Here is a 25,715-nt window from a genome sequence, read left to right as displayed (position 1 = left end):
ATCCTTCTCTGGATGCTGTCACTGGTTTACAGGAGGCACAGGGTGTCTCATTTGCTCTTATAAAAATTCTTAATTAAAAAATCACAGTTTACGGCAGCTATGAAAGGAGAAATAAACTGGATTTCTTTTGACTTTAAGCGGCATATATTTATTCAACCAGCTGTGATGATCTGAACTGTGACGGCTGCAGAGGATGCAGATACAATTATCCTTTTCAGAAAGGAATCGAAAACAACTAATAAAATGTGGGACTGTGGAGAATAAGAAAGGAAGTGGTATTAATTGGAGAGTTGGATTATGGTGTATGACCCTGGAACACCATCTTCCTTCCTTGTTGTTCTTCTGTGGAATATCTCTGGCTGCGCTCGTATTTACTGCCTGTCCCTAGCTGTCCTTGAGAATGTGGTGTTGAGCTGCCTTCTTGAACCACTCCAGTCCCCACGCTGTGGGGCCAATCCACATACTGTTCCAGCGACACCGAAGGAACGGCAACATATTTCCAAGTCAAGTTGGGAAGTGGCTTTGAGAGGAACATACAGGGGGTGGTGTTCCCATGTGTCTACTGCTCTTGTCCTTCCAGGTGGAAGTGGTTGCGGGTTTGGAAGGTGCTGTCTCAGGATCTTTGGTGAATTTCTGCAGTGCATCTTGTAGCTACTGGGCACCTGTGGTGGAGGGAGGGAATGTTTGTGGATGTGGTGCCATGCTTCTAGAGGGTTGTTGGAGCTGCACCCATCCAGGTAGTGGGAGTATTCTATCACACTCCTGACTTGTGCCCTGTAGATGGTGAACCAGATTTAGTGAGCCAGGTAGTGAGTTACTCCAGAGGAGTATACGTAACCAGTGACCTGCTCTTATAGCCATTGTGTTTGTAAGGTAAGTCCATATAGAATTTAGAATTAGATTTTACAGTCACATGTACTCAAGTATAGGAAAAAAAGGAATATTGTGGATAGTCTACAAAGTCACCATTCGATGGCAACAGCTTGGTTATAAAACCATAATTTTAAAAAAAACAATAGTTTTTAGAAAATAGTTTTTAGGGTGGCACAGTGGTTATCACTGCTGCCTCCCAGCACCAGGGTCCCAGGTTCAATTCCAGCCTCGGACGATTGTCTGTGTGGAGTTTGCACATTCTCCCCGTGTCTGCGTGGGTTTCCTCCGAGTGCTCCGGTTTCCTCCCACAGTCCAAAGATGTACAGGTCAGGTGGATTGGCCATGCTAAATTGCCCGTAATGTTCAGGGATGTGTAGTTTAGATGCATTAGTTAAGGGGTAAATATAGGGGAATGGGTCTGGGTGGGTTATTCTTCGGAGGGTCGGTGTGGACGTATTGGCTGAAGCGCTTGTTTCCACACTGTAGGGAATCAAGTTCTAATTCTACAAAAAAGAACTGATTAAAAACAACAAAAATAAACAAAAAAGGGCCAGAAGGAAAGTCCAGATCTTGAAGATGAATTTCTTGTGTTCTAGGTTTGTGTGAAGATTTGTAGCTCGGGTGCTCGTTGTTGTGGTTCTATTCGCCGAGCTGGAAGTTTTTGTTGCAAACGTTTCGTCCCCTGGCTAGGAGATGTCATCAGTGCTCTGGAGCCTCCTGCGAAGCGCTTCTTTGATGTTTCTTCCGGTATTTATAGTAGTCTGTCCTTGCCGCTTCCGGGTGTCAGTTTCAGCTGTCCGCTGTAGTGGTTGGTATATTGGGTCCAGGTCGATGTGTTTGTTGATGGAGTTTGTGGATGAATGCCATGCCTCTAGGAATTCCCTGGCTGTTCTCTGTCTGGCTTGCCCTATGATAGTGGTGTTTTCTCAGTCGAATTCATGTTGCTTGTTGTCTGTGTGTGTGGCTACTAGGGATAGCTGGTCGTGTCGTTTCGTGGCTAGTTGATGTTCATGTATGCGGATTGTTAGCTGTCTTCCTGTTTGTCCTATATAGTGTTTTGTGCAGTCCTTGCATGGTATTTTGTAAACTACATTAGTTTTGCTCATGTTGGGTATTGACTCCTTTGTTCTTTGCTCCTTGAACAAAGGAGCCAATACCCAACGTGAGCAAAACTAATGTAGTTTACAAAATACCATGCAAGGACTGCACAAAACACTATATAGGACAAACAGGAAGACAGCTAACAATCCGCATACATGAACATCAACTAGCCACGAAACGACATGGCCAGCTATCCCTAGTAGCCACGCACTCAGACAACAAGCAACATGAATTCGACTGAGAAAACACCACTATCATAGGGCAAGCCAGACAGAGAACAGCCAGGGAATTCCTAGAGGCATGGCATTCATCCACAAACTCCATCAACAAACACATCGACCTGGACCCAATATACCAACCACTACAGTGGACAGCTGAAACTGACAACAGGAAGCGGCAAGGACAGACTACTATAAATACCGGAAGAAACATCAAAGAAGCGCTTCGCAGGAGGCTCCAGAGCACTGATGATGTCTCCTAGCCAGGGGACGAAACATTTGCAACAAAAACTTCCAGCTCGGCGAACAGAACCACAACAATGAATTTCTTGTGAAAGATAACTCCCAGGGTGGTGACAGCGGGGGATTCAGTGATGGTAACACCATTCATTGTCAAGGGGCAGTGGTTAGACTGTCTCTTATTGGAGATGGTCATTGCCTGGCATTTGTGTGGCGCGAATGTTATTTGCCACTCATCAGCCCACGCCTGGATATTGTCCAGATCTTGTTCCATTTGAACACGGACTGCTTCAGTCTGTGAGGAGTTGTGAATGATGCTGAACATTGTACAATCACCGATGAACATCTCCCACTTCTGACCTTGTGATGGAGGGAGTCATTGATGAAGCAGCTGAAAATGGTTGGGTCTAGGACACTACCCTGAGGGCCTCCTGCAGAGCTGTCCTGGAGCTGGGATGACTGACCTCCAACAACCACAACCATCTTCCTCTGTGCCAGGGATGACTCTAATCAATGGAGAGTTTGCCCCCGATACCCATTGATTCCAGTTTTGCCAGGGCCCCTTGATGCCACACTCGGTTGAATACAGTCTTGATATCAAGGGCTGTCCCTCTCCCCTCCCCTCTAGGATTCAGCTCTTTTGTCCATGTTTGACCCAAGGCTGGAATGAGGTCAGGAGCTGAGTGACCCTGGGGGAACCCAAACTGGGGGTCACTGAGCAGGTTATTGCTGAGCAGCTGCTGATTGACAGCTCTGTTACTGACCCCTTCCATCACGTTACTGAGGATGGAGAGGAGACTGATGGGGCGGGAATGGGCTGGGTTGGATTTCTCCTGCTTTTTGTGTACAGGACGTACCTGGGCAGTTTTCCACATTGTCGGGCAGATGCCAGTGATGTAACTGGACTGGAACAGCTTGGCGAGGGGAGTGGCAAGTTCAGGAGCACAAGTCTTCAGTACTTAAGCTGAAGGTTGGTCTCTGTGATGCTGGGGACCGCTGGAGGAGGCTGAGATGGATCATGCACTCGGCACTTCTGGCTGAAGATTGATGCAAGTGCTGCAGCCTTACCTTTTGCCCTGATGTGCTGGGCTCTTCCATCATTGAGGATGGGGATACTTGTGGAGCCTCCTCCTCCAGTGAGTTGTTTAATTGTCCATCACCATTCATGACTGGATATAGCAGGACTGCAGAGCGTAGATCTGATTCATCTTATGTACTTCTTATATCAGTGATGGGGAAATTATTGCAAATGAGGCTTAGGGACAGAATTTGGAAAAACATTGTTTCATTTGGGATAGTGAGCATGGCCTTATGTTGGGGAGGCGTTGTCTCACAAACTTTGTGGAAGTGAAGAGGAGGATTGATGAGGGTAGAGCAGTGGACCGTGTCCACAGGAACTTCACTAAAGCATTTGAGAAGGTCCATCATGGTGGGCTGGTCCAGAGGACGAAGGCAAATGGGATCCACCGTGAGTTGGCAAGTTGGATCCGAAATTGATTTGGTCGTTGAAGACCGAAGGTAGTTGTGGAGGGGTGGAGGAATGTGACCAGTGAGATTCCACAAGGATCAGTGCTGGGACCTCTGCTGTTTGAAATTTATATATACGATTTGGATGGAAATGTAGGTGGCCTGATTAGTAGGTTTGCATGAAAATTGGTGAGCTTGCAGATGGTGAGGAAGGTTGTCAAAGGATGCAGCAGGATATCGATCAGCTGGAAGGTTGGGCAGAGAGATGGCAGATGGAGTTTAATCCGGACAGGTGTGAGGTGATGCATTTGGGAAGTCAAATGCAGGAGGAAAGTATACAGTAAGTGGCAGGGAGCATTGATACGTAGAGGGATCTTAGAGTATAAGTCCGTTGCTCCCTGAGTAACAAGGTAAGGAAGGGGTATGGCATGCTTGCCTTCATTGGTCAGGGCTTTGAGTGTAAACGTTGGCAAGTCACACTGCAGCTATTAGACCACATTTGGAGTTTTGTTTAAAGTCTGGTTGAAGATTTGTTGCTCGGGTGTCCGTTGTTGTGGTTCTGTTCGCCGAGCTGGAAGTTTTTGCTGCAAACGTTTCATTCCCTGGCTAGGAGACATCATCAGTGCTGTTGGAGTCTCCTGTGAAGCGCTGCTTTGATGTTTCTTCCGGTATTTATAGTGATTTGTTCTTGCCGCTTCCGGGTGTCAGTTTCAGCTGTAGTAGTTTGTATGTGGGGTCCAGGTCGATGTGTCTGTTGATGGATGTTCTTGCCGCTTCCGGGTGTCAGTTTCAGCTGTAGTGGTTTGTATATGGGGTCCAGGTCCATGTGTCTGTTAATGGAGTTTATGGATGAATGCCATGCCTCTAGGAATTCCCTGGCTGTTCTCTGTCTGGCTTGTCCTATGATGGTAGTGTTTTCCCAGTCAAATTCATGTTCCTGGTTGTCTGAGTGTATGGCTACTAGGGATAGCTGGTCGTGTCGTTTTGTGGCTAGCTGATGTTCATGGATGCGGATTGTTAGCTGTCTTCCTGTTTGTCCTATATAGTGTTTTGTGCAGTCCTTGCATGGTATTTTGTAAACTACGTTAGTTTGGCTCGTGCTGGGTATTGGGTCCTTTGTTCTAGTGAGTTGTTGTCTGAGTGTGGAAGTTGGCTTGTGTGCTGTTATGAGTCCTAAGGGTCGCAGTAGTCTGGCTGTCAGTTTTGTGTGCAGCTCTGCTTGCTACACTATCGGAAGGATGGTGTAGAGGGTACAGAAGGGGTTGACCAGGGTGTTACCTGGATTGGAGTGTATTAGCTAGAAGGAGAGGTGGGTTCGCTAGAGCTTCGGGGGGGGGAACTGAGGGGTGACCTGACAGAAGTGTTTAGAATTCTGAGAGACATGGATAGGGTCGATAGACTTTTTCTCAGGGTGAGAATGCCAAATACCAGAGGCATTGGTTTAAGGTGAGTGGGGGAAGTTTAAAGGAGATGTGTGAGGCAATTTATTTTACACAGAGGCAGGTGGGTGGCTGGAATATGGTGCTGGGGAGATGGTTGAAGTAGGTATGATTGCAACATTTAAAACACATTTAGACAGGTGCACGAATGGGCAGGGAGTAGAGGGATTAGTTTAGAACGGCATCATGGTCAGCACAGAGAATGTGGGACGAAGGGCCTGTTCCTGTGCTGTACTGTTCTATGGTCTGTGTGACAGAAATGTGCATTTGTTTCTTATCTATGTCATCTGCACAGTTCAGTCAAACTCCATATTTCCCAACACGTGCCACTGCGTTGATTGTGCCTGGGTGTTTGATATTTCCCCTTGTCGGAGAGACTACAGAGCTCACTGTTCAAAAGTTAGAGCTGTCCATTTGAGAGACTCCTCCCCCACGAAGCAGTGAAAGAGAGGTCATTGAATATTGTTAAGATATAGTTGGGTAGATTGTTGACAAACAAGGGGGTCAAACTGCTCGATGGGGAATGAGGGGTTAAAGTCATGATCTTAGTGAAAGCTGGAGAGTTGAGTAGTGATCTCCTGTTCCTAATTTGTATGTCCATATGCTTCTGTAACTGAAAGGAGGTAACTAAATAGGTTAGAAGCCGAAGGGAAAGCATTGAATTGGATGTCTCAATGCATGAGTATGAAGACTCCTTGGAAGACAGCTCAGTAATTAGCACCTCACTGCAATCAACTTCCACTTCCGAGCTGCATTTCACCACCTCAGGATGTGCTGGAACATTTCACAATCCAGGTTCTGGTTTGTTTGACATTATGGTCAGGAGTGTTGTAATGCAGAAAATCATTATCACAAATTGTTTTTCTAAATCATGTTGCTGCTCATGTCTTCCTGATCAAGAAAGGAAGACTTACACTGATGTTGTGCCTTCACCATTTGAGAGTGTTTTTGCAAGTGCATTACAAGCAATGGAGTATTTTGGTGCAGTGGTCGCAATGTGACAGCACAGAGCCTTCCATCACATAGCTGTGTGGTCAGGGAACATGCGGCTTGATAATGTAATGCTGAGTGAAGGGTAAATATTGACCAGAACACCAGCTAGAAATGCTGGGGTCTTGGGAATAGGGCCAAGCAATATTTCGATATTTCGTGTTCATGTTGCGACTAGTTCAAAATCATTTCTGAAAGACGGCAGGTCACCCCCCCTACACACACACACAGACAACACACACACACACACACACACACACACACACACACACACACACACACACACACACACACACACACAGACACACACACAAGACACACAAGACACATACACACACACATACACACACACAAACACACACACACACACACACACACACACACACACACACACAACTGCGTTGCAGAATCAACTGAGGTTCTCTGTGGTCAGGTCTCTGCAGTGAAACTGGAACCACAAGTTTCTGGCTTGGGTAAGAGTGCTCTCACAATGATCCAGGCTGACATGTCAAGTACTGATGAGCTGATATCAAACTTTAATTAGACCTTGGGTACAATCTGGACAAGGATTCTTAAAAATACAAAGGGTATTGAGGCTTTGCAGTGTGTATAATACAGACCCACCCACTCTGAGGAGACAGGGTGCAATGATTTGATAAACAGAAGCTTTAACTGTCAAACTATGAAGTTAGGCAATTGAAGTTTAAAATTTGCAAAGAATTTAGTAGTTTAGATCGGAGCAGACTGTCTTCAACAAGAAGGCATAAGTTCAAGGTGAGAGAGGAAAGGTTTCAAAGGGACCTGAGGGGTAACATTTTCACTCAGAGGGTGGTGTGTGTATGGAATGAGCTGCCAGAGGAAGTGGTGGAGGCTGGTACAATTATAACATTTAAAAGGCATCTGGATGGGTATATGAATAAGAAGGGTTTAGAGGGATATGGGCCGGCTGCTGGCAAATGGGATTAGATTAATTTAGGATATCTGGTCAGCATGAATGAGTTAGACAGAAGGGTCTGTTTCCACGCTGTACATCTCTCTGACTCTATAACTGTGGGATTCTAGATCGAGGAGCAACAGATCAGCATTTAATGAGATGTAGACCTGGAGAACATTCTATGGTATAGAAGCCTATGGAATACATTTCCTGAGGCAGTTAGTGAGGAAAGTCAAATCAAATTGGAGGCATGGATTTGGGAATAGCAGGGTCAATCTGTTTTTGTGCCAGACAATGACTGTCACCAAGAGCCCACTCCTCATGTTGTAACCCCCATGTAAACTACACAAGTGAACAGTTCCACAAAAGGTTGAGGGACAGGATGGAGTGGCACGGTGGCTCACTGGTTAGCACTGCTGCCTCACAGGGTCCCAGGTTCAATTCCAGCCTCGGGCGACTGTCTGTGTAGGTTTCCTCTGGGTGCTCCGGTTTCCTCCCTCGGTCTAAAGGTGTGAGGGCTAGGTGGTTGGGCCATGCTAAATTGCCCTTAGTGTCCAGGGATGTGCAGGCTATGTGGATTAGCCATGGGAAAGGCAGGGTTACAGGGATAGGGTAGAGGATTGAGTCTGGGTGCGATGCTTTTCGGAGAGTCTGTGTGGACTTGTTTTTACACGAGGGATTCTACTCTATTCTAGTCATTCTGAAAAGATGAGGAACGTACCTGGACTGTGGGGCTTAATGCCCAGTTTCCACATTATGACCACAGTAAGGATCTTGAATTGCCACAACTTTGAGGTTAACATGCACCCTCTGGCGTGTGGAAATTTGTTGGATAACTTTTCAAAGTCTAGTTGCGCCACACTGTGGGAGTATTCCAGCTCCACCCCACCCCACTGACCCTTCCTCAATTTGCGCAGCTCCCCTACCTGGAGAATAATCTGAATCCATGTGGAGCCTTTTTAAACCATGAACACTCTGAAACCGGTGGCTCAGAGCAGGCAGTCTGCTGCTCGTAACTTATACCTCTATAAAACCAATCAAAATGACCAGACTCCAGTGTTAAATGAACATAGCAGCAAGGTGATACCGCTTTCCTTTGGTCTGGTGTGGGAGTAGATCACCATGATCACCGACACAGCGGTGTCCTGATGATCCAAGTGGAAGACTGACCTGCACGTTACTGAAGCAGTGACTAGACTATAATGAGCTGCTGTCACTCCATGATGTAAAACAGTTCCCATATGGCCAGTGATTGCTAATGGTGATACTATTCCTGTCCTGAGATTGCTTTTCAACTTCTCGGTGTAATTAATTAGCTGTAAATGCACAAGCAGATGGTGGCAGCCATTTGGGTAATGGGACTGATTTCCTTCGCCTGTCAAGGCAGTGATGTTTGTCTGTTTGTTTTACTCCTGCCTGCTTATCAATTGCCCACCCTGTAGCCTTCCTTCTGCACGGTCTGGGAGATATTATTGTAAATCGTTTGGAAAGCAAATGAGGGGAGGGCTGGGTCTGATACTCTGATCTTCCTCATCACTCCCAGCAGTGGTGCACAGCGTGAGTTGTACCAGGTCAGTGGAGAGGGTGGCTGGAGGGAATTTCACTCGATCGTGGTTGTGATGCTATGCCAACTATTTAGAGATTCCAGCATGTTTAACCCATGTAGTAACTCACCTGTCAAAGTACCTTTCAGGCTAAAGCAGCCATTAGATGAGAACGCCACCAGCTTCAAGTTCCTCACACTTTCATCTAATATTACCATCAGCTGGGATCATAGCAAGTTCAAAGCTGTCCAGGACGAAGCAACCCACTTATTGGTATGCTATCTGACATCTTCAACACTCATTTCCTCCACCACTGACACACAGTGGCTTCTGTTTGTATCATCCACAAGATGATAATTCACTAATCCTCCTCTGACATCCCCTGACTCCCATTATTCACAAAGACCAGAGCATCAGATTAATGGGAACACCACCACCTGCAGACTCCCCCTCCAAACCATCCATCATCTTGACTTGGAGCTATATCAACACTCCTTCAGTATCACCGGGTCAGAATCCTAAAACTTGCTCAGTTGTAGCATTATGCATGGCCCTATATCCCAGTGGATTACAGAAGTCCAATAAAGCAGCTCCCCACTAACTTATCCAGGGCAACTAGGATTGGGTAATAAATGTTGGCCCAGCCAGAGCTGCCCACACTCCCTGAACAAATGAGAGCTAAACTGAGTGCCGGTGGGGTCCTGGTTTAATATCTTATCTCCAATAAACCAGTAATCTTCAGTGTTGTAACAAAAGCAGAAATTGCTGGAAAAGCTCAGCAGGTCTGGCAGCATCTGTGGAGAGCAATCTGCATTAATGTTTCAGGTCTAGTGACCCGTCCTCAGCACAGTTCTGGACTCAAAATGTTAACTCTGATTTCTCTCCACAAATGCTGCCAGACCTGCTGAGCTTCTCCAGTAATTTCTGTTCTTGCTTCTGATTACCAGCATCTGCCATTCTTTCAGTCTCCTCAGTGAGGTATTAGACTCATGGACCTGGATATTAGGTTTGTGGGTTGCTGAATCTGAACCCACCCCTTCCCGGCCTTGCATCGTTTTTCATTAAAACTATTTACTGGTGTAGAAAGAAAATCACTGACCTATGGTTCAAGGATAAAAGACTTGAGTTGGACCATGCAACCGTTCACATTCCCTTGGCTACTAGGTGTAGGGACTCCAGTCATTGGCAGTTCCAAACTCCCAAACACTGTCACACCAATCTGTTGGAACAGTAATTGAGCTGCTGACTGTGGGTTCACTCCATTGTGGAGCATGCCACCTCCGAGCATTCAGACTGGGGAGGGTCATTCCTAGATGAAGTAATCTGACCATCCCTGACAGAAAGTCTGGACATATTCAAGCTCAAATTCCATGTCTTTGATCCCTGCACCACAGGCAAGTAAGTACTAGACAGACTGTCCTGTATCCAACCCAGTGTAGAATTAACATTGTATAGCCCCTACTGCTGCCCATCACAAAAAGAAGATTAGGAAGTCCTCCAGTATTAACAGTGACCAAAAACTGGACAAAGTGAGGACTGCAGATGCTGCAACAGCAAGAAATGCAAAACTTGCGCCCACACCTCCCCCCTTACTTCCCTCCAAGGCCCCAAGGGATCCTTCCATATCTGCCACAAATTCACCTGCACCTCCACATACATCATTTACTGCATCCACTGCACCCGATGTGGCCTCCTCTATATCAGGGAGACAGGCTGCCTACTTGCGGAACGTTTCAGAGAACACCTCTGGGACACCCTGACCAACCAACCCAACCACCCCTTGGCTCAACACTTCAACTCCCCCTCCCACTCCACCAAGGACATGCAGGTCCTTGGACTCCTCCATCGCCAGACCATAGCAACACGACGGCTGGAGGAAGAGCGCCTCATCTTCCGCCTAGGAACCCTCCAACCACAAGGGATGAACTCAGATTTCTCCAGTTTCCTCATTTCCCCTCCCCCCACCTTGTCTCAGTCAAATCCCTTGAACTCAGCACCGCCCTCCTAACCTGCAATCTTCTTCCTGACCTCTCCGCCCCCACCCCACTCCGGCCTATCACCCTCACCTTGACTTCCTTCCACCTATCGTATTTCCAACACCCCTTCCCCAAGTCCCTCCTCCCTACCTTTGATCTTAGCCCGCTTGGCACACTCTCCTCATTCCTGAAGAAGGGCTGATGCCCAAAACGTCGATTCTCCTGCTTCTCGGATGCTGCCTGACCTGCTGTGCTTTTCCAGCACCACTCTAATCTAGCCCCCTCTGACCGTTGTTATTTACATTGGTGATAGAGCCGCTGCCAGAGTCCATTCGTCAGAACATCCACATAACCGCTCCGGAAGTGGGATCAAGGGCACCCAAGATTACACTGTATGCGGATGATGTCCTTCCATTTTTAATGAACCCGATGACCTCCGTACCCCTTTGGTATAGTGTATCAGTTCATTTGGGGCTATTTCAGGACATAAGATTAACTTCACAAAATTGGAGGCTCTGCCTTTGGGGAACCTTAAGGTTGTATCAGAAATTGAAGATGGCCCTTGGTTCCCTTTTAAGTGGTCACGGGCAGGATTCTGATACCTAGGCATTTTTATTACCCCAAAGTTTGATCTGTTATTTCAGACTAACTTTGCTCACTTGCTCGACAATATCAGACAAGACCTCCAGAGATGGGAGGCTCTTCCAATTTCATGGCTGGCCGAATATCTCTCATTAAGATGAATGTTCTTCCTCATTTGCTTTATCCCATGTGTATGTTCCCCATAATGTTTCCCAGGTCAACGCTGCGGAAGCTTATGGGATGGTTTGGTTCCTTTGTTTGGCATCATGGGCAGCCCCTCATCAAACTTACTAACTTGCACTTGCCTCATGGAGAGGGAGGAGTTGATTTCCCAGATATCAGGAGGTATCAATTGAGTTCCCTGCTGTCCTTTGTCTGTGATTGGGTAGGTAATGATCCAAACTCAATATGGTTGGATATCGAGGCCTCCCAGGCAAAGTGCCCTCTTATTAACCTGTTTTTCATGGATAAGATGAGGACAGTAATGGACCACTGCCGGAACCCCATTGTCATTAGTACAGTCAAGGCATGGAGGACGAGGCGTCAGAGTGAGGGTTGTTTGTCCAAGACTTCACCACTTACACCCATAGTTGGCATGCCAGGGTTCCGACCAGGGATAATGGACCCAGGATTCAAACTATGAGCAGTGAGAGGAGTTTCTCGTTTGGGAGACTTGTTTGAGAGGGAGATTATGATGTCGTTTGAGTAACTGAGCTGCAAATACGGGTTGCCCAGCAGAGATCTTTTCCATTTTTTTCAGGTTAGGCATTTCATCCAGAAGAAGACTACGCTTCTCACTCAGCCCTATAAGCCTGGTACAGAGAGGTTGTTGCTACGTTCCATAAGCACCCTTTTGGTTAGTGCCCTCTATCGTATGCTGGGTGGCAGGGCCTAGCAGAATATTAATCGGTTAGGCGAGGTCTGGGAGCAAGAGCTGGGAGTGGAGATCTCTTCTGAAACATGGGAGAACATATGGGAGAATACTTGAAAGATCTTAATCTGTAATAGGACACGCGCTATGCAGTTAAAAGTTTTGCACAGGGCTCATCTGGCACCAGACCGTCCGGCAAAGTTTAAAAAAGGGGCACCTTCAGTGTGCCCCAAATGTAAAATAAGTGTAGGTACTCTTACCCATTGCTTCTGGACATGCCACAGGCTCCATGTTTATTGAAGCGCTGTGGCGGGAGAGATAGGGAGGGTATCGAGGACTGAAGTCAAAGTAGACCCGATATCTCTCCTCTTAGGTCGACCGAGTTTACCATCTTTAGACAGGCATGGGAAGAAACTATTTAATATTCTTACAGACTGTGCACGGAAGAATATTCTGATGAATTGGGTGCCTGAGAACCCATCGGGCTTGCAGGGGTGGCAGAAATTATTTATGGAGCAAACATGGTGCACCACACAACAGACCATTTTTATAAGACATGGCAGCCCTACCTGAGTTATTTGGATATAGATTTGTCAGTTATCCTAACTAGGGCATTTGCCTAACCAGGTTGGTTAGATTTGTCAAGCCCTGGGCCCTGGAGAGGGTCTCCTGAGTTAATACTGGTATGTATACAATGCTCCCACTCCTTTGTTTGGGAGGTTTGCGCTGAGCTTAGCTGTTCTGTATTTTGTGGGTTCTTTTTGGTTTTTTTTTGCTTTTTTTTGGTTTTGCTTTACACAGTGTTAGGGTTTGCTTTGTATTATAGGGTAGGTTAGTAGTTAGTAGATAATGGTTATATTGTAATTTATGTTTTCTTTTTATTATACTGATATTTGAGATTGATTGAAAAAATCATTTTATGTTTGTAAAGTTAAAAAGTATTGCTAATAAATACATTTACAAAAAAACTGACTCCACTCTGGCCACTGCACAACTGTGCTTTCTCCCACAACTTATTGTTATCACTGCACCTTCTGAGAACTCTCATCATCCCCCCCTGCTGCCCACTCCCTTTACCCCTTTTCATTCTCCCTCAGCTCCCTGCCATCTGTATGGAAACAAGAAGCCATGAAATGGTAGGAGTGCAGGCAGTGAGGGGAAGTGATGATGGGTTTGGCTGGGGGTTGGGGGGAGGTTTTCGGGACGAGGGCATGTTGGAATTTCTTTGCTAACACCTATTAATTTCAGCTGCCCGGCATGTTACCCTCAGTCACATACCACAGGCACTGACACTACATCTGCACATGTGCAGAAGGATATGCCCACCTAGTATTGGGGAACAGAGCATTTGGTTAAACCAGGTGTTAAACTTTTAACTTATAGCTCAGTGAGCAATGCTTGCCAAGTCAGGAGGTCGTGTGTTCCTGTTCCACTCCAGCGACTCAAGTACATAATCTTGTCTGGAGAGTGCACTGAAGGTGTGCTGCACTGTTGGAGGAGCTGTGCTGTGAATGAACTTGATACGCCTGGGGCTCTATCTGACCCTTCAGTCCAATGCAAAAGATTCCATGGCACTGTTTTGAAAAGTGCCTATGAGGTCTGCCTTGTTTTCTGGCTAATATTTATCCCTGAGTCCAGATCACAAAATCAGATATGCAAGAGCTACAAGATGAGAGATGAAAACAGAAACTGTTAGGAAGACTCCGCAGATCGGACAGTATCTGTGAAGGGAGAAACAGAGCTAATATTTCAGGTCAGTGACCTCCCTCTGAACTGGTTCAGGTGAAAATTTACTGAAATGTTAGCTATGTTTCTGTCTGTGTAAACACCCCTGAATGTGCTAATTCCAGCACTTTCTGTACGAAAGTAGATATTTCTGGTGGTTGGTGATATGGAAGTAACCTACCTCAGGTCCTACTTTATAATGATAGCTACTCTTTCAACGTACTTTGTTGACTGCAAATTACTTTGGAATGTTTTGAGATCATAAAATTGCTCCAGTCATGTTGTGTTGGTTTTCTGTGCGCAGTCCCATCCCAATTCCCTTTCCCACTAACCTTGCCAGTAAGTGATACTGCAGATCCCTGTCCAACTCCCTTTTCGAAAACCACAACCATGTCTTCCTCCATCACAACCGCAGACAGTGAATTCCAGATCCCAGCCAATCATCGAGTAAAGTAAATTTCATGGTTTTAGTTCTTTGACAATCGTGTTAAATATGTGACCTCTGATTTTCAACCCTTCCCCTTTGAGAACATTTCCTCTCTACCAACTGTATCTGGACACCTCATCATTTTGAACACAGGCCTTTAAGAGAGATTTGTTCTGTGCTGTTTCTGTCAGAGAGCTGGTGCTGGAATGGTTGTTTCAGAAGCAATGGGTGAACAGCTTTGAGCTACCTGAGGGTTTTTCCTAAATTATACAAAAGCACAGGTGGGTGGAATCAGGTTCTATCAGAACCGGGCCTTAGTTTTACGTTTAGTTGGGGTTTAGAGTTGGCTGTTGAAGCTGATGTATACAGCTTTCTCTCTGCACCAGCAAAAAACTCGAGTTCTCCCTCTGTGGTAGTTTGTTTCTTTTGGTGTTCCTTCCGCCTGGAGTGGAAGGGAGATAGCACGTGAGGAAAAACGGTTTTGCTGAATTCGCCTTTGCCAAGAGTGTGTTTATGTGATGCTGCAATATTGGAATCCGTTGATAATTAGTGGTTAAATTACATGTGTTTTTTTAAAGTATTTCCATAGAATATTTATTAAGTATTTCCATAAAGTATTTATTAAGTATTTCCATTGAGTTAATATTATACTCATTTTTCTTTTTATGTTTGTATTTCAGCTGCGTTATCAGAATAAAGTGTGTTTTGCTTAAAGCCCAGTGATGGACCAATCAAATTATATCTAGAATGCAGTGCCTTACACTTGCCTTTAAATAAAATAAAAGTCAAGGCTATCTCCTTGATATATTTTGAGGGAGTTTGATCTGGCCCATAACAAAGGCTCTATATAAATGCAGATTCTCCTGTCTTGTGAGGTGGGAGCATTGTCCACTGCGCCACTCCACTCTCACTGAATGGCTAGAGCCTGATTCATTCCCTATTCCCCTCCTCCATGTCCTGGTCCTCCCTTCGTCCCTCATCCCCAACCAGCCTTTCCCCTCCTCCCGCCTTCATTTGGGCCACCTAGCCTCCCCGATGTGTAGTGGACTTGAGCCCTCACTGAACCCTCACCCTGCTGTGTGAACCCCTATGTATGATCCTGAGACCTGGCCCTTCAGGAAGGTCTCCAGTCAATCTTCTCGGCCAGCACTTAATTACTGAGCTGCCAACTCGCTCACTGAATTTAAAGAGTTGTACCCTGTATATTTACCTCATGAAATCTCTGACATTGATAAATCTTGCCTAGATTATCCTCAGGCGTGTCACCTCAAGGGCCTATGTCCTGTTTATAATTTAACCTTTGAAATCCCAGGTGTTAATTTGGTGGCTCTGAGCAATCCTCCTCTGGATGGGGAGCAGGGGTCCATGTCTCTAGCCAGTGAGTTCGGCTGGGTGGTGTGGAGTCGGTGTCTGGTGCTGAGATCCTGGAGTAACTCTGCTGTTGTCTTCTCCCAGGTTCTGATGATCCTGAACGAGGTTTTCCAGGCGGTGCAGGCAGCGGAGATGGCAGTGCGTCTGGACCCCCAGTGGTGGGAAGCCTTGCAGACACTGGGCCGGGCTCAGCTTAACCTCGGGGAGGTAGCCATGGTGAGCCCCCCCGTCTTCACCTAGAGGGAGGGGGTGTCCGCGCTGGTGCTCCATCCGCACTGTTCACTCTCCCCGGTGGACTGAGAGGCAGTGCGAGGAGTCGGGTAAATGAGACCAGGCAGTGCCTGCGATGTTTAAGATTGGGTTTGAAAGGAGTTAACTCCTCAATCATCACCCATATCCCAGTTTGACACTGGGATTCTGAATTAAGCCAAAAGATCTGACACAATGGGCGGCACGGTGGCTCAGTGGTTAGCACTGCTGCCTCACAGCGCCAGGGACCCAGGTTCAATCCCAGCCTCGGGCGACTGTCTGTCTGGAGTTTGCACGTTCTCCCCGTGTCTGTGTGGGTTTCCTCCGGGTGCTCCGGTTTCCTCCCACAGTCCAAAGATGTGCAGTTTAAGTGCTAAATTACCCCATAGTGTTCAGGGATGTGTAGGCTAGGTGCAATAGTCAGGGGAAATGTAAGGCAGGGAAATGGGGCTGGACAGGTTACTCCTCAGGGCGTCAGTATGGACTTGTTGAGCCAAAGGACCTATTTCCATACTGTAGGGAACCTGATCAATTTCTTAAGCAATCTCTTGCTCCCCCTGACAGGGGCAATACACAGGCCTGAGCTCACCCCTCACAGGTAAGACTCACAAAGTCAGTCTCACTGTCAGAGAGTTATTTTTGAAATGCAGGAATCAGATCAGCCAACAGGCACACCACAAAGTCCTGCAAGCAGTAACTCAGTAATGGTTAGATAATCTGTTTATTAGTAATGCTGGCCTGGGTAACAATTAGTCAGGGCACTAGGGAGAAGTCCTCTTACTATCCTTGGCATACAGCCATAGTACATTTTACATGAAGGTGGATGGGTGTCTGCAAATCCCAGACCAATAACAAACCGGAAAGAATTTTACCCACACAAGTTTCAAATTAAAGCAGTTTTTTTCCATATCTCAACTTGTTGCTGTCATTATCTAGACAGTACACACATTGAGCCAAGATATATCAGAGAGGTGGAGCATGGAGGAAAGTATGATTGGCAATTCATACTGAAAACTGCAGGCAGACAGGAGAGTTGAAAATCAGCTAAACTGCGAATCTGTGAGATATACACAGCATGGTGTTAGAAACAGAGTAGAGGTCCCTCAACTCTTTAAAACAGAAAGTAAATGTCCCTTGAAATTGTCTCAATCAGACACACCAAGGATAGGGGCAGCACACAGCCAGATATAGAGTAAACATCCCTTAACTCTTTCAAACAGAAAATAATGTTGCCGCAACACCATCCCCGTCAAACACCCCCTGGGATGGAGAAAGGTTCAATACAGAGTAAAGCTGTCTCTAATCTGTTCCCCATCAAACACTCCCAGGACAGGAACAGCACAGGGTTAGACACAGAGTAAAGCTTCCTCTACACTGACCCCCGTCAAACACTCCCAGGACAGGGACAGCACGGGGTTAGATACAGAGGAAAGTTCTCTCTAATCTGTTCCCCGTCAAACACTCCCAGGACAGGGACACCACAGGGTTAGATACAGAGTAAAGCTCCCTCTACACTGTTCCCATCAAACACTCCCACCACAGGGGCAGCACAGGGTTAGATACAGAGTAAAGCTCCCTCTATACTGTACCCCATTAAGAGCACACATGAAAGGGGACAGCACAGGGTTAGATACAGAGTAAAGCTCTCTCTACACTGTCCCCAACAAACACTCCTAGGACAGTAACAGCACGGGATTAGATACAGAGTAAAGCTCCTTCTACACTGTCCCCATCAAACACTCACAGGAGAGGGACAGCACGGGGTTAGATACAAAGTAAAGCTCTCTCTACACTGTCCCCCATCAAACACTCCCTATGAAGGGACAGCACAGGGTTAGATACAGAGTAAAGCTCCCTCTACATTGTCCCCCGTCAAACACTCCCAGGACAGGGACAGCACGGGGTTAGATACAGAGTAAAGCTTCCTCTACACTGTCCCTCCATCAAACACTCCCAGGACAGGGACAGCACAGGGTTAGATACAGAGTAAAGCTCCCTCTACACTGTCCCTCCATCAAACACTCCCAGGACAGGGACAGCACAGGGTTAGATACAGAGTAAAGCTCCCTCTACACTGTCCCTCCATCAAACACTCCCAGGACAGGGACAGCACGGGGTTAGATACAGAGTAAAGCTCCATCTACACTGTCCCCATCAAACACTCCCAGGACAGGGACAGCACGGGGTTAGATACAGAGTAAAGCTCCCTCTACACTGTCCCCCCCATCAAACACTTCCCACAACAGGGTTAGATACAGAGTAAAGCTAACTCTGTAGTTTTGAACAGCAAGTCAAAAACACGAAGATTGGTTTGAGACCATTCGGTGGAGGTGACAAAACAAGGATGCAGACTGGTGTGAATAGGTTATGTGAGTGAGCAACAATCTGGCCAATGGAATATCATGTGGCAAAATGTGTAGTTGTTCATGTGGGCCGGGAGAATATAAAAACAAGAATATTCCATAAACATAGAATGACTGCAGCTTTCCAGGACACAGAGGCACTTGTCTTTCTACTGCATAGGATCATAATATTGTACAGTGCAGAACAAGCCCTTTGGCTGATTGAGTCTGCACTGACAAAAAATGATTTTAAATCTACACTTGTCCCACTTTTAAGCCCTTGACCCATTGCCTTGTACGTCCTGATGAAGGGCTTTTGCCCGAAACGTCGATTTTCCTGCTCCTCTGATGCTGCCTGACCTGCTGTGTTTTTCCAGCACCACTCTACTATAGACCATTGCTTTGAATGTTATGACTTTTCAAGTGCTCATCCAAGTGTTTTTTAAAGGTTATGAGTTTTCCCACCTTAACTGCCCTGGCATAAATCACAAAGTTTGTCTGCTGGTATGGCAAAGGATTAATAAGATTTATTAAACGATGCTATCCTTTATTATGAGTGGAATCGAACATAAAAGTAAAGATGTTACACTTCAGTTATGTAGAGCTTTGGTGCAAGCACATCTCAAATACGGCTCACGGTTTTGACCTCCTTACTGAAGGAAGAATGGAATTGCATTTGAGGTGGATCCCCGGAGGATTACTGGATTGATAGCTGAAACACATAGGTTGGTTTATGAGGCAAGATTGGACAGGCTGGGCCTGTTTTCACTGGAGGTTAGAGAGTGAGGTGTGCCTTGTGTTGAAATGAACGTGGTCTTGATGTGGGCAGAAAGTTTCCTCTTGTGGGGTAGTCTAGAACCAAGGAACATTGTATAAAATTAGGGGATCGCTCTTTCACAACAGAGAAGAGGGGGCTTTTTCTCTCAGAGTGTTATGGAACCTGTCTTTCTGAGACGCAATACAATTGTTTTTCAGTTATTTATTTTAATGAACAACAATTACTTAAAGGATTATAATATATTAAAGAGAGTAATGTAAGCTGTCTGAATATTATCATGCTTGTTGCTAGGCGATGTGTTAGATATACAAGTGTTTATTTTAACATCCAGAAGTAATGTTCTGGATAGAATGAGGGAAATAAAGACAGTTCACATATCAACAAAGGGAATGCAACGTAGGGACAAAGGAACAGAAGAATGTTATTCAGCCAATCCCGATGAACATAATTGAAGATAATTAAGTACTTCAATGCCTTTTATACCTCCAACTCCCTGTAGCCTTTATGCCATTAATGATCTGAAATCTCTCCATATCTGCCTTAAACATACTCAGAGACAGAGTCTCCGCAGAGAATTACAAACATCTGAGAAAGATGTCCAGAAACTGACTTCTTATTCATGTGAACAAAAATAAATAAAAACAAAGAGCTGCAGATTCTGGAAACCTGAAACAAAACTCGGAATTGTTGGAGAAAGTCAGTAGGTCTGGTACCATCTGTGGAGAGAAGAGCAGAGTTAATATTATGAGTCCAGTGTTCTGACAAAGGATCACTAGACTCAGTAATTCATGTTGTCGATAACCCTGGAAAATATCAGTGTAGGAGATGAACCATAAACTATCTGTCACCTATACTCTGGCACACCCTTCCCCGGATCTCCAGGTAGCTCTGTCACCTCCCAGATTGACAGTGGATTGCAGACTATCTGATCATGCTGGCATCCTGTCCTCTTAGCTACTCAGCTACAATGCTCAGCTCAGAACGTGCTTGAATCCTGCACACATTTCCCCTTCCCTGCCCCCAGATCATCGCCAGCCCTACATACCCGAGACTCAGCTCACTACCGTTCCTGTGTACCAGAGACTCAGATCCCCACCGTCCCCATGTACCCAAGACACAGATCCCCACCGTCCCCATGTACCCAAGACACAGATCCCCACTGTCCCCATGTACCCAAGACTCAGATCCCCACCGTCCCCATGTACCCAAGACACAGATCCCCACCGTCCCCATGTACCCAATTGCAAGTCATCACCGTGCTGTTTACCCGAGTCCTGGGTCATCACCGTCCACATGTACCTGAGTTCTTGGTCATTACAGTCCCGTGTACCCAGGTCACAGGTCATCACTGTCCTGTGTACCCAAGTCCTGGGTCATCACAGTCCCCAGGTACCCAAGTTCCGGGTCACCACTGTCCCGTGTACCAGAGTCCCAGGTCATCACTGACCTGTGTACCTGAGTCACAGGTCATCACTATCCCATGTAACCGAGTTCTGGGTCATCACTGTCCCGTGAAACCGAGTCCCAGGTCATCACTGTCCCGTGTACCTGAGTCACAGGTCATCACCGTCCCGTGTAACCGAGTTCCGGGTCATCACTGTCCCGTGCACCCGAGTCCCAGGTCATCACTATCCCATGTAACCGAGTCCCAGGTCATCACTGTCCCGTGTAACCGAGTCCCAGGTCATCACTGTCCTGTGTACCCCCGAGTCACAGGTCATCACTGTCCTGTGTACCCGAGTCCCAAATCATCACTGTCCCGTGTACCTGAGTCACAGGTCATCACCGTCCTGTGTACCTGAGTCACAGGTCATCACTGTCCCGTGTACCTGAGTCACAGGTCATCACCGTCCTGTGTACCTGAGTCACAGGTCATCACTGTCCCGTGTACCTGAGTCACAGGTCATCACTGTCCTGTGTACCCGAGTCCCAGGTCATCACTGTCTCGTGTACCCGAGTCAGAGGTCATCTCTGTCCCTTGGACCCTTGAATTGAATGTGCATGGAATATCACATTGTCTGACAATGCTGGCTCCCTGGAATTGGTTACTCAAGAAGTGCATTTCATCATCCAAACTCTTCCCAATGCTCCCATTGTAACCAATCCAAATGGACCATACTCTTCCCATTCACTCTGACTATGCATAAACCCAATGGAGTTAACCTTTTTTGTGTTTCATTCCAATTGTACACAATCCCAATTGACCCAAAGCTTTTCCAGTTTAGTCCGGTTATCTACAAATCCAATGGACCCAAACCTCTTCCCTTTCATTCCCATGGGATCCAATCCTAAAGGCTGAAAACTCAGTCCCTTCAATCTGACAGGCCATGCTAGGCAGCAGGGATCTGTATTTTCTGTCTGATGTGACTTTTGTCTGTGTGAGGGAGTAGTTAACGCAGCCTGTGTCAGTTACGGGAACATGAGTAATGACTGTGCTGCTCATGCACAACTTGACTGATTGGGTTGAGACACATGTAGTTGGTTAGCTGTTCTTTGGACACTGCAGCCAACAGCATCAGCTCCTTTATTTTCATTTGCAGTGTCGAACACAGGCCAACAGCTGGCACACATAAACATAGGGTGTAGCTACCCCTACCCTTCTACATGAAAATGAGCAACAGTGCTGACCTTTAATGTTCATACTCATGAGAGTGTTGACTGAGTTCTTGGATCATGGTCACTGTGGAAATTCAGTCTGTAATTGGTTTGAGGCTCAAAGAAATGGCCATTCTCTTAATGTTCCTTTCACGGGACAGATTTAAGGATGGTGGAGGAGCGAAGCACACTGATAGGTAGGCATTAAAGCTCCCTCTACTCTTTCAAACTGAAAACAAAGCTCTCACCACATTGACCCCATCAAACACTCCCAGGACAGGGACAGCACAGGGTTAGATACAGAGTAAAGCTCCCTCTACACTGTCCCCATCAAACACCCCCAGGACAGGGACAGCACGAGGTTAGATACAGAGTAAAGCTCTCTCTACACTGTCCCCCATCAAACACTCCCAGGACAGGGACAGCACAGGGTAAAGCTCCGTCCCCGACAACACTCCCAGGACAGAGACAGCACGGGGTTAGATACAGAGTAAAGCTCTTTCTACACTGTCCCCCATCAAACACTCCCAGGACAGAGACAGCACGGGGTTAGATACAGAGTAAAGCTCTTTCTACACTGTCCCCCATCAAACATTCCCAGGACAGGGACAGCATGGGGTTAGATACAGAGTAAAGCTCCCTGTACACTGTCCCCATCAAACACTCCCAGGACAGGGACAGCATGGGGTTAGATACAGAGTAAAGCTCCATCTACACTGTCCCCCATCAAACACTCCCAGGACAGGGACAGCATGGGGTTAGATACAGAGTAAAGCTCCATCTACACTGTCCCCCACAAAACACTCCCAGGACAGGGACAGCATGGGGTTAGATACAGAGTAAAGCTCCATCTACACTGTCCCCCATCAAACACTCCCAGAACAGGGACAGCACAGGGTTAGATACAGAGTAAAGCTCCATCTACACTGTCCCCACAAAACACTCCCAGGACAGGGACAGCAGTGAGTTAGATACAGAGTAAAGCTCTCTCTACACTGTCCCCCCATCAAACACTCCTAGTACAGGGACAGCATGAGTTTAGGGGAAAACTGACTTTCCGCTGTCACCAGGACAGGTACAGCACGTGTTTCTGTACAGAGGAAGACACTATCTACACTATCCACACTATCCCCATTAAAAAGAAAATCCCTGCCGCATTTATTCCAGTTTCCATATCCCATACCATTTTCCCTATGCCCTCTCTCAACATGGTGTTTTGTTCTCTTTGTAATGTGTGCTTTGGATTGTCTGTCTAAACTCATCTTACATATGTATCCCGACAGGAATGAGAGAGAGAGAGAATGTAACCCTTCTCTCTGTTTGAACTAATTTGACCCGTTGTCTTTACATTGAAAGATGCAGATCTAGCTGCCTGCGTCAATCTGTTCTGTGCATCTGCTTTATATTCATCGCAGTGTTGTTAATCTTACTGTGCTTCAAAGGGAATGACGATAAGGCCCAGAGCTAGGCAGTCACTTTAATCTGAAGGAATTATGAGAATCCACAGTGGAAATAAATACATTGCAGTTTCCCTCCTTTGCTTTCCTGGAGCATGTTCGCTGCTGATTCACTGGCCGTCGGGATTAGCAAGCTGTCCTTGTTCTCTCATCACCCGGGTGTGCGGAAATGGTGTCTTTAGTAACCCTGGGGTCCAGGCTGATGCTTGAGGTCACGGGGTCAAATTGTAATCAATTCCATTAATAGGATCTGGAATGTTTAAGAAGGGATGTAAAGGAGAATCTTGTTACCCAGAAGATGTTAGGTATTGAGAACTCACTCCCTGAACGTGTGACTGAGACAGGAACCATCACAAGATTTAAGAAGCACTTAGATAATCACTTGGAGCATCGTAGCACACAAGGCCACAGGCCAAGTGCTGGGCAATGGAACTGGAGTAGTTAGGTGTTTGATGATCAGCACAGACACAACTGACAGTAGAACTTCTTTCTGCCTGTAGCACATTCTGTCTCTGAGAAATACAATATGCCTTGAAGCTGTGGCTCACAGGACAAAACGTAAAACAGTAAGGCAGAGATGTTTTGAGACTGAAGTGAGCACATAGTGAGTGAGCACGTAGAGAGCACCGTGGGCGGCACGGTGGCATAATGGGCGGCACAGTGGCACAGTGGTTAGCACTGCTGCCTCACAGCGCCAGAGACCCGAGTTCAATTCCCGACTCAGGCGACTGACTGTGTGGAGTTTGCACATTCCCCCCGTGTCTGCTTGGGTTTCCTCCGGGTGCTCCGGTTTCCTCCCACAGTCCAAAGATGTGCAGCTCAGGTGAATTGGCCACGCTAAATTGCCCGTAGTGTTAGGTAAAGGGGTAAATGTAGGGGTATGGGTGGGTTGCGGGTCGGTGTGGACTTGTTGGGACCAAGGGCCTGTTTCCACACTGTAAGTAATCTAATCTAATCTAAAAAAGAAGCCCTGAGATATCGCCTGGATAAATCCATTTGTTGGTTACCGCTCCCTTCACTCACTCAGGGGATGTGGGTGTTGCTGACTGGGCCAGTAGTTATTGTCCATCTCTAGTTGCTGTAAAGAAGGCTGTGGTGAACTGCCTTGTCGAACCACTGCAGTCCATGTGCTGTAGGTAGACCCATGGTTCTCTTGGGGAGAGAATTCTAAGACTTTGACCCAGCAACACCGAGGGAAGGGAGATAGATTTCCAAATGTCTGAGAGAGGAATATGAGGTGTTGTCTTGTATCAGCTGCCTTTGTCCTTCTGGATGGAAGTGGTCATCGGTTTTGAAGCTGCTGTCTTAAGAAGTCTTGGTGAATTTCTGCAGTGCATGTTGTAGATGGTGGACACGGCTGTGACTGAGCATTGTTGGTGGAGGGAGCGGATGTTTGTGGATGTGGTGCCAATCCAGTGGGCTGCTTTGTCCTGGGTTGTGTCAAACTTCTTGAGTGTTTTTGGAGGTGTTCCCATCCAGGCAAGTACTTGAACCTTGAAGATGGTGGACTGGCTTTTGAGAGTCAGGTGGTGAGTTACATGCTGCAGTATGCCTAGCCTCTGACCTGCTCTTGTAGCCACTGTGTTTACATGGCTAGTCCATTTCAGTTTCTGGTCAATAGTATCCCCCTGGATGTGATGAGGAATTCGGTGATGGTGACATCATTAAAAGTCAAGGGCTAATGGTAGGATTTTCTCTGGTTCAAGGTGGTCATTGCCTGGCATGGATGTTGCCAGTTGTCAGCTCATGCCTGGATACACTGCATTTGGTCACGGACTGCTTCAGTATCTGAGGAGTTGTGAATGGTGCTGAATATTGGGTAATCACCGGTGAACCTCCCTACTTCTGACCTTCTGATGGAGGGAAGGTCATTGGAGAAGCAGCTGAAGATGGTTGGGCCTAGGATACTACCCTGAGGAACTCCTGCAGAGATGGCCTGGAGCTGAGATAACTGACCTCAAACAACCACAACCATCTTCCTCTGTGCCAGGGATGACTCCAACCACCGGAGAATTTTCTGACTGAAAGATCAAAAGATACTGATGGGCTCAAGTGCCACATTGAAGTGCAGCACTGTACTGTAGGTGGCGATGTGTTCAGAGGGTGTGGTGAGACTCCTGCATGTCCAATGCCAATGACCATGGGCACAGGCTACAAATGGAGCATGCTGTGAGCTTTGGTGACTACTGACCAAGGAGGCCAGCTAGAATCCCAACCTTCATGTTGGAAATGTTAGTGGCTGTGTAAATATAAAACTGTACATCAGTGTGGTGAGATTAGTTAATGATGGCACGGTGGCACAGTGGTTAGCACTGCTGCCTCACAGCGCCAGAGACCCGGGTTCAATTCTTGCCTCAAAGACTGACTGTGTGGAGTTTGCACATTCTCCCCGTGTCTGCGTGGGTTTCCTCCGGGTGCTCCGGTTTCCTCCCACAGTCCAAAGATGTGCGGGTCAGGTGAACTGGCCATGCTAAATTGCCCGTAGTGTTAGGTAAGGGGTAAACGTAGGGGAATGGGTCTGGGTGGGTTGCGCTTC

The 25,715-nt window shown here is 46.7% G+C and overlaps 1 protein-coding gene across 1 annotated transcript in view; it reads left to right on the top strand.

Annotated features, from left to right (window-relative positions):
- The window catches only part of ttc33 (tetratricopeptide repeat domain 33), a 126,391-nt gene that overhangs the window by 92,010 nt on the left and 8,666 nt on the right, over positions 1 to 25,715 (top strand). The window contains exon 4 of the mRNA XM_060842326.1: positions 15,843 to 15,974. Coding sequence (XP_060698309.1) covers positions 15,843 to 15,974 — 132 coding nt within the window. The remainder of the gene's footprint in view (positions 1 to 15,842; positions 15,975 to 25,715) is intronic.

Source organism: Hemiscyllium ocellatum, chromosome 2 (genome assembly GCF_020745735.1).
Source record: "Hemiscyllium ocellatum isolate sHemOce1 chromosome 2, sHemOce1.pat.X.cur, whole genome shotgun sequence".
NCBI lineage: Eukaryota > Metazoa > Chordata > Chondrichthyes > Orectolobiformes > Hemiscylliidae > Hemiscyllium > Hemiscyllium ocellatum.
This window is presented reverse-complemented; position numbering and strand designations above follow the sequence as displayed.